This window comes from Sminthopsis crassicaudata, chromosome 4 (genome assembly GCF_048593235.1).
Source record: "Sminthopsis crassicaudata isolate SCR6 chromosome 4, ASM4859323v1, whole genome shotgun sequence".
In the NCBI taxonomy this organism is placed as follows: Eukaryota; Metazoa; Chordata; class Mammalia; order Dasyuromorphia; family Dasyuridae; genus Sminthopsis; species Sminthopsis crassicaudata.
Window position 1 is genome coordinate 365,128,329 of NC_133620.1, and position 9,497 is coordinate 365,137,825.

Below are 9,497 nucleotides of genomic sequence, written 5' to 3' on the forward strand. Positions count from 1 at the left end.
TGGTTTGCCATTTTCTTTTTCAGCTCACTTCATAAATGAGGAAACTGAAGTAAACAGAAGGTAATAGGGTCACACAGATAGTAATGTCTCTGAGGCTGGATTTGAATTTGTCTTCCTGACTCTAGTTCTATATCTCTTATCCATTGCACCACCTAGCTGCCCCAATGTAACAGTAATTTTATATCTTACCATCCTATCTTGCACAAAGGAGTATAGAATAGGGAACATTCCAGAGCTATGTCTTTCCATTGGAACGTAAAGCACTAAATATAATAGTTGTCATCACTCCCAACAGGTCATAACTCATCCTTAATTACATGCAGCATTCTTGGCCAGGTGCCCTGATGCTCAGGGCTTGTAGCCAAGCTCTGCTATCTTCTCCTCTTGGTCCAGTTCCCCTTGAAAGAGGCTGGCTCTTCCCCTGAGACTTTGAATGTTAAAACAATACTTACTCTTCCTTTCTCTGTATATTTGTGGGCATATTTATTTGTGTTGATGTCTGATGTAATCAGTCAGTAACTTTTAAATAATTTTCCTTTCAGGTATATTCATTCACATTCCTTATGAACCTGATTTCCAAATTTAGCTTTTACTTCTTCTTTCTAAATGTCCCTCTGGGGTCTAGCCTATGTGTGTGAGGTCCAGGCTGAGTTTGAATGAGCAAGGAAGTGGTCACTCAAGAAGATGTGAAGCCCTAAATTCTCTCTGCCCTGGACTAAAGGTAGGCAAGATGACCTAAGATTCCTTCCCTGTAAATGTGTTTTAGTTTCAGCAATAAGGGATTCTAAGTAATAAATGCTGACAGTTTGGGGTGGGGCAGGCATATGAATTTATTAATTTGCTTTGATTTGGCTCTATTATTCCAATCAGTGTGGATAACCCCCAGTGTGGACAATCCCTTCTGTAATGGACACGGACAACTTACTTGTCTTAAATGCCTTGCCTGGGGCTACTAAGAGATTAAGTGACTTGTTCCAAGATCACACATAGAATGTGGCAGAGCTGAGGCTTCAAGTGAATTCTTAGGGATCCACAAGTTTTATTTTACTGTGTTACTTTTTGATACAAGAGAAGCAAAAAGTATTCTGGCTACAATGAAACATGGAGTTGCACTTACAGGAAGCCATAAGCATTCATTTGTAAACAGAGACATATCATTCATTAGCCTTAATCAGGAAAATGCTGGAACCAGTTCATATTGACTTGTGAAAAACAACTGAAAATTTTCAGTGTATTTATATTTAGGAAATCAGCAAATGTTATAAATCAGAGGTTGATTGGTTCTTTTGTTGATTGTCTAGACTTAAGAAAGTGATAGAGAAAATGTTAGTAACTGATTAAACTTAAAAATGTATTGGGTGCACACTTTATTATTATTATTATTATTATTATTTTTGAACAGTCTATAGTCAAACATTTACCAACACTCCTCTGCCTTTACTTTATGCCTTATCTGACTCCTACCTCACAAACTTCATGGGCTTACTGTGGTAGTTGAAAGAATATTACATTTGAAGTCGGGAGAACTTTGTTTTAGTCTCAGCTCTGTTACCAACTTGTGTGATCCTGAGTGAGGGATTACACCTTTTGGGACCTTCAAAAGGGTTGCATCAGGTAGTCTTTTAAGTTGTTTCTAATTATAACATTCTATTATTTTTCCTCCCTCCCTCCCTTCTCTCCGTCCCTGTCTCTTATCTCTCTCCTTTCTTTCTCCTCTTTCTTCCTTCCTTGTTTTCTTTTTCTCACTTTCTTTTCCCTTCCCTCCTTTTTTGCCTTCCTCCCTCTCCTTTTTTATTTTCTTCATCCTTCCCTGTCTTTCCTTCATTCCTTCTGTCTTTCTTTTCTTTCTTCCTTAATTTCTCCTTATATAACTCCTATTTCTGTCTCTCCCTTCATTTTCCTCTTCTTCCCTTTCTGCATTTCCTCTCCTATGTTTGGAGTCCAATTCCTGATTTGTCTTCACATTTTATCCCACTCAGCCTTCCCTTTTAGTAACACTATTATTAGGAACAGGGGTTTTCCCAAAACCCAGTTTAAATATTTTTTGCCTTTATCTTTGAAATCAAATCTTTAGCTTATTATTGATCCTGAGCCCTTCTTCATTCTTTTATCTGTATTATAAAACTTTTGTAGATGGTCACTCTGTGCCAGTCTGCCTGGTTCCTATTCCCCAAAGACTCCAGAAGAACTGGAAAGATTTTGGGAAGTACGAATTTAGATCTGAATTTTGGTTCTTGCTGTTGGGAACTTAGGTCTACTACTTCTTTTGATGTAGGAGATAGAGGACTAATCTTTGAGTCAAGGAGACTTGGGTTTGAAATCTACCTAAAACACTTGCTAGCTATTACTTTGTGACCCCCAAGTCTCAATTTATTTATCTGTAAATTTGGAATAATAATAACAACCATTTCATTGGATGGTTCTAAAAGTGAAATGAGCTGATATTATATGTATTTGTAAAGTATTTTGCAAACCATAGTGCACTATACAAACGTCAGCTATTTTTATTCTTCCTAGAGTATGCATTGTGTAGTGGGAAGGGTGGAAGAGGGAAGCTGAGAAGATATGGATCTTAATTTATGGAGAAAATCCAGGGAAGGTTCTAGTTAAGGATAGAAGTTCTAAACTAGATTTGAGAAAGGTTAGGACAGAATAGTCAGGAAATCATAAGGATAAGAACCGGCTGATTTGGTTTAAAGAGTAGAATCACTGATCTCATTTAACCTTTGCTGTGTGCCATGGGTAAAGGGGATGGAGAGAAGATAAGTATTGAGAATGGGACCTTGGGAACCTTATAGTGTTAAATAATCACAACTTTTCAAGCTGGAAAGAAATAAAAAAATCATTTAGTCCAATTTTCTTATTTAATTTCTTATTTCTTTATTTAAATTTCTAATTTAAATTGTCCCAGAAAATTGAAATGACATATAATTAATGGCAGAGCTAGAACCAGAACCCTGGCCTGATTTCCAACCAATGTGTGATCTTTCCACAATACAACAATAACAATAGTTTACATTTATATAGTAATTTAAAGTCTGAAAAATACTTCCCATATATTATCTTGTATTAGTTGGTTTTAAATATCAAGATGCTAATATCACAGAGGTGAAAAGATTATCAATTTAGAGATGGGGATCTCAGAGGTTAATTTGTAGAGAAAATTCAAGGAAGGCTCTAGCTAGGGACAGAAGCTCTAAGCTAGACTTGAGAAAAAGTTATGGAAGAATAGCCAATATCATTTTACAGTTTCTATGAATTTTGTTGATCTTGCCCAGGATCATACAGAATTAAGTACAAATCCATGATTTGAACCCATATCCTTAAACTCACAATTCAGTGCTTTTTTTCCATATAAAACTTTAGCTTAAGTAATTTGCTGAGAAATGTATAGCTAATCTTGGCAGTTAGGTGGTGTAATAGAGCACTGAGTCTGGAGTCAGGAAGACATCTTCTTGAATTCAAATATGGCCTCAGATACCTCTTAGCTGGAAATCATGGGGTCATGTAGAATTAGACAAAAACATAGGTAATCCATGTGAAAGGAAGAAATGGAATGCAGAACTTCCCAACTCCCAGTTCAGAACTCTATCCATCATACCTGATGCCTTTCAATTTTGTTTCATGGCACAAACTTTCATTAGATTAATTTAGATATTTAGATTAGATCTTTTCCCATTTCTTCCCCCCTTTCATCCTTTCTCTATTCTCATTGCTTTCTTCCTGTTCAATTTCTTCCCATTCAATTTCTTCCCTTTTATTATCTCCCTTATTTCTGACTTCTTGTTGTATTGCAATTATTTTCAATCATGTCCAAATCTTTCTGATCCCATTTGGGGTTTTCTTGATAATGATAATGGAACAGATTGCCACCTCATTTTATATGTAAGGAAACTGAGGCAAACAGGATTAAGTGACTTGCCCAGGATCACACTGCTAATTAGTGTCTGAGGCCAGATTTGAACTCAGGAAGAAGACACTTCTTAACTCCAAGGCTACATTTACTGCATCACCTAGCTGCTCTGATATCTCTTCATATTCAGTGTGTTTCCTAAGATTTTTTTTTGATGCTCCTAAAAATGCAAAGAATTGTGACTCCTAGTTCTTTTTTAGCATTAATGCTCTTATGAATGTTTTATTTATGGCCCTACCCATAGGCAGAGGGATGGAAGAGATAATTATCTAATATTCCTAGTATGTTAAATGTTTCTGTGAACTATGTTTTTTCAGGTCATAAATCCTTCGCTTTTTGCTTTAGTTTTAGCACAGCTAAGATTCAGTGATGACTTCTTCTCTATGAGCCCTCATCCTTTTGACTCATTATTCTCTAACTCTTAAGTAACAAATTTATGAATTGTCTCTGTTCTAAGTACTGCATTATGGAGAAGGCAAAATAAGAAAACATACTTTCTAACCTAGAGGAATTTATTGTCTAGTTTGGAAGACAAGGATTATGGATTAGTGAAAAATTACTTTACAAGGCTCAGTTTCTCTTTCTGTCAAATGAGGAGGAGAAATAGGCTTAGATAATTTCTAAAGTCCCTTCCATTTCTGACATTTGGTGGTTTTTAGTTTAGCCTAGAACAAGTTGAATGCCTTGTACTAGAGAAACATGCAGAGAGGGAATAAATTGGAGCTAACTGGAGCTAATCAAGGAATACTCCTTGGAGGAGGCAGAGGAAATCCTATATAAAGAAAGATGAAGAGAAGGGAGGTGATCCATTCCATGAAGGAGAATAGCAAGAATCAGAGGAAAAAGGTTAAAAATCTCTTCTTTTTTCTATCTCTCTCTTTATTCTTCTTAGTAAATAAATAATCTTATACAAGTCATAGTCTGGGTCTTGAAGGCAAACTCCAAACCCAATCCTACTAGAAGATTTTTGTTCTTCAGGTTCTAATGGCTCTACACCACAGACTTTTCTAGAGAGCCAATTCAGTATATATCTTTTTATATTCTTTTTTTCTTCTCTTTATCTTTTTACTCCCACATATTTTCTCCTTATACTGAAGAAAATTATTCTAGTAAAAATCAATTGCCAGGCCTAAGGAAGATCTTGACTATTTTGGTTTTTTTTTTAATCAGTTACAAATTATCTGATGATTGATTATTGTTTTGTAGTATATATAATTTGAGAACTTCCCCAAGTCAGTTCACTTCTAATGTTCCATTTTTATCTTTTTTTCTTTTTCAAGGCTATTTGTATTAGCCACTTATTATTAAAAGTACCATTAATTACTTTGTTATTCCCTTATGAAGATTTCATTTAGAGAACAGCTAGTTAAGCACAGATGTAAAGTTTCTATTGATACCTAGTTCAAGAAAATACATTTATATTGTTATGGGTTTTACAAATCAAAAATCATTGTTTCTCTTCTCTACAGGCCTTTAAAATTCATATGGAATCTTACTTGATCATTTCTTTTCTTCAAAAAAAATTCTTAAGTTTTGTAAGAATGATGATTTTGGGATGAAATTCCACCCCTTTTAATATTGGCTTATAAAATTCTAGCTTCTAATATTATTTTATGCTAATATTTTGTGCAATTTGAATTGATATGCAGTTATCCCTCCCACATCGCAGGGGTTAAGGGTGTGGTGCACTCCCCCCAATCTGGAAAATTTTTTGGCCCTCCCTTCATACCAGAGAAGAAGTCTGAATTGTCTCTTTTTCTCTTATGGGATATTTACAGTATATTATTGTAAAATTTGGATTAAGTATTTGGTCATAAGCTCTATGTTATCTGCTGGCCTTTGTGTATTGTCTTCAACTTCTACAAAACTACCCCCCCCAAAAAAAATCCCCATTTAATTTTTTATGCTGACCCACGATATATTGAAACCATGAAAGGGGAGATCGCAATGTGGAAGGAATAATTGTATATTTTTTGAATCTATGATTTTCTTCTTGCCTCCATAGGAAAAAAATCTTTTTTTATCATTGTGGTCTTGAAGCTTTACAGTGATGTGGCAGTATAAATTTAATTCAGAGTTCATCTCTTGATGTCCTGCAGAGGAATATTTCTGGGAAATTTTCTTTATCAATTTCTTGATGTATAGTGCTCAGATCCATTTCTTATTCACAACCTAATAATTTTCTTTCATTAATTTGCCTTCTAAGTTGAACATTTTTATGTGAGTAGATTCCAAAAAGTTTATATTTAAGCAACTTTATTTACTCAGTCCTCTGCTTTTTATTCCCACCAATCTTTTCGCTAATGAAATGATTGCTTTTTTATTCCATTACTATTTCCATGTCTGCTTCTAAACTCTTGAGTTTCATAATTTTTTCTTGATATATATTAATGGTATTTAGTTTCTTCTTTTTTTAGTTTCATGATTTTTTTTTTGCTAATTTCATTTATTCCTTTAATTCATCTACTGTGTTTACCATACCATTTTATGTCTTTAGAAGGAACATCATTTCTGATGTTTCTATTTGTCATTTTTCTTCTAATGTTTTTGTCTTAGTTCCTCTCAATGCATATTCCCCCCATTATTTTGGGAATATTTTGATGGGGCAATTTCTTTAATGTTTCCCCCTTAAGTCCACTTTTCTTTGAGGGTTGCTGATAATTTGGCTTATTTTTGCTTATTACTACTATTGAAGGATCATTAAGGAAACAGACTTTTTTGTCATTTTTCACAATATAATCTCAAGGAAATGGGACATGGAACACAATTCTTTTTTACTGTGAACTTAGATTTTAAATACGATCCTGACCCATATGGAACATAGCCTATTCTTCTTTGAACCTCCAGGTTTAATACATGTGATTGGTGAAATCTGAAATAACAGAAAACAAAGGTTCGAGCGTCCAAGTACATTTATTTGTTAAACAATATATACCAATTGTATAATAAATTAGTGCCTGGCCTCCTCAGTTTGCAGTGGGCTCAAAATACAGGGGAAAACAGGTTTTTTTTTTTTTGCATTAAAAGAAAAAAATAATAGCATATAAATCAGGATACAAGATTTGATAATCCGATTTCCACTTGAGGGGGTGGGAAGTAAACAGGTACAATTTCCTGAAACAGAAAAAGAAGTATTCTACAAATGTCTGCATTTAATCAAAGGAACTAGGAAACAATTTACAGTATGGGAATAGGTTTCAAATAAGGCAAGTGGATTGCCTGAGATATATAATTATAATTTTTTTATTTTGCTGAGGCAAATGGGGTTAAGTGACTTATCCAGGGTCACATTACAGGAAGTGTTAAGTGTTGGAAGTCAGATTTGAATTTAGGTCCACCTGACTTCAGGCCTGGTACTCTATTCACCTATTAGCTGACTTGAGATATATAATTATGAGAAAATTCTTTGTAGTATTCTTTGGATCTGAATGGGTTTTTGGTCAACAAAACATAGGCAGAGGTAGTCCAGCTTTCCAACCACTCAGAGTTAGGTTCAAACAATAATATATAATTTTTTTTTACAATTCCCATCAAATAAAGTTTTCTCAGTAATTGGACTAGACCCATAACTGGATAGAAAGGGAATTAGCTAGATTCAGAATTGAGTCAGAAGATGGAATCAGCATGGTTCATTGAATTCCCATAACACGCTCGTATAGAACTTAATATATGATACATGATTAATACAAATTTTGTTAAATGAAAGAATTCAACAATCAAAGCTCATCAATTTGGATAACTACTGGGAGGGGTTATGGTTTGTGATATGAAAGTCTAAAAATATAGGACTGTTTTAAGGAAATAAAATGTTATGTGACAGTATATCTAAACTAAGATGTTAGCAAGTAGAGTTCCTGTTAAGTTTCTCTTTTCAGCTTTCTTTCTATGAAGTTATAGAATCATTTGCAAAATGGTACATTGTAGATAAATGGAATGCTGTTAAATTAGATTGAAAATATTTGTCTGCTATTAAATATCTACACCACATTCATAATCGCACTGTTCAGTGACTTACCAAATGTTTTGTTATAAAGACAATACAGATAGTCTTTAATCCTCTCAATTCCCCATTATTACAAATTCTACAAGAAAACGAACCTGAATTAATTGATTTGTTTTGAACTATTTCTCTTCCAGGCTTTACTTCAAGTTCATGGATCTTGGGAACCTCACTAGGATATCTGAGTTTGTCCTCTTGGGTCTCTCCCAAATGTGGGAGTTGCAGACTTTTCTGTTCCTGTTGTTTCTGCTTGTCTATACTACTACAATACTGGGCAACATCCTCATCATGGTCACAGTAACCTTTGATCCCCGACTTCACGTTCCCATGTACATCCTACTTCGAAACCTGGCCTTCCTGGACCTGAGTTCTTCCTCAGTTACTGCCCCTAAGATGCTGATTGACTTCCTTTCAGAGACCAAGACCATTTCATACCATGGCTGCATGGCCCAGATCTTCTTCTTCCATTGCATTGGAGGGGCTAACCTGTTTTTCCTCTCAGTGATGGCCTTTGATCGCTACATTGCCATCTCCCGTCCCCTCCATTATGTTTCTATCATGAATACACAATTATGCATGGGACTGATGGCGACTTCTTGGGCAGTAGGCTTTTTGCATTCATTTATTCAGTTGATTCTTCTCATCCCATTACCATTCTGTGGTCCCAACATCATAGATAATTTCTACTGTGACATCCCCCAGGTTTTAAGACTGGCCTGTACTGACACCTCCCTCCTGGAGCTCCTCATCATCACTAACAGTGGGTTGCTGATCATCATCTGGTTCATCATCCTGATGGTTTCCTACACGATAATCCTAGTGATGTTGGGATCCCACTCAGGGGAGGGGAGGAGAAAGGCTGCCTCCACTTGTACTACCCATATCATTGTGGTGGCGCTGCATTTTGTGCCCTGTATCTACACATATGCCCGGCCCTTCATCACCTTCCCCACAGACAAAGTCATTTCCATCAGCTATACAGTCATGCCCCATATGCTGAACCCCATGATATATACTCTACGAAACCAAGAAATGAAGTCAGCTGTGAGACGGTTGTGGACACGACACTCATTGCCCAGAAGAGATTGATTAGTTAATTAATAGATAATGAATTAATTGATTATCAAAATTCAAGGAAAATTTTTTTGAGACTTCCTATAGAACTCTGTCTCCCTCTAATTCACCTTTAATCATTAAAGAGTTGGGAGGCATATGAATAAGAAAACCATGGAATGTTGGTATTCAAGTCAATGAACATTTAGTAAAACATCTTAAATGGGTAAAATACTGTGTTAAGTGCAAGGAATCAGAAAGATAAAAAGTAAAACAGTTTCTCAAAAAATTTACCATCTCCTAGGGGTGGGAGTAATATATATTTGTATACATATATAATATAATGGTGTATAATATATAGTATATGTGTAAATATGTAAATAAACACACTAATATAAAATATTTTATTATATTTATATTATACAGTAATATATTAAATGTAATAAATAAATATGCAATGGTATATAATATGATGTATGATATGTATAATATAATAATGCAGCATGCAATATATAAAGAGTTAATACAGCC

At 34.8% G+C, this 9,497-nt stretch overlaps 1 protein-coding gene across 1 annotated transcript; it reads left to right on the forward strand.

Moving 5' to 3' along the window:
- Nucleotides 1–555: 555 nt before the first annotated feature.
- On the forward strand, nt 556–9,261 carry LOC141541362 (olfactory receptor 4D1-like). Its single transcript, XM_074265499.1, has 2 exons — nt 556–721; nt 8,051–9,261. The coding sequence occupies exon 2, from the start codon at nt 8,067–8,069 to the stop codon at nt 9,000–9,002; it is 936 nt and encodes a 311-aa protein (XP_074121600.1). The 5' UTR covers nt 556–721; nt 8,051–8,066; the 3' UTR covers nt 9,003–9,261.
- Nucleotides 9,262–9,497: the final 236 nt, after the last annotated feature.

Excerpts from the sequence above, each read along its gene's own strand:
- LOC141541362 (XM_074265499.1), top strand. The coding sequence starts at position 8,067 with ATGGATCTTGGGAACCTCACTAGGATATCTGAGTTTGTCCTCTTGGGT.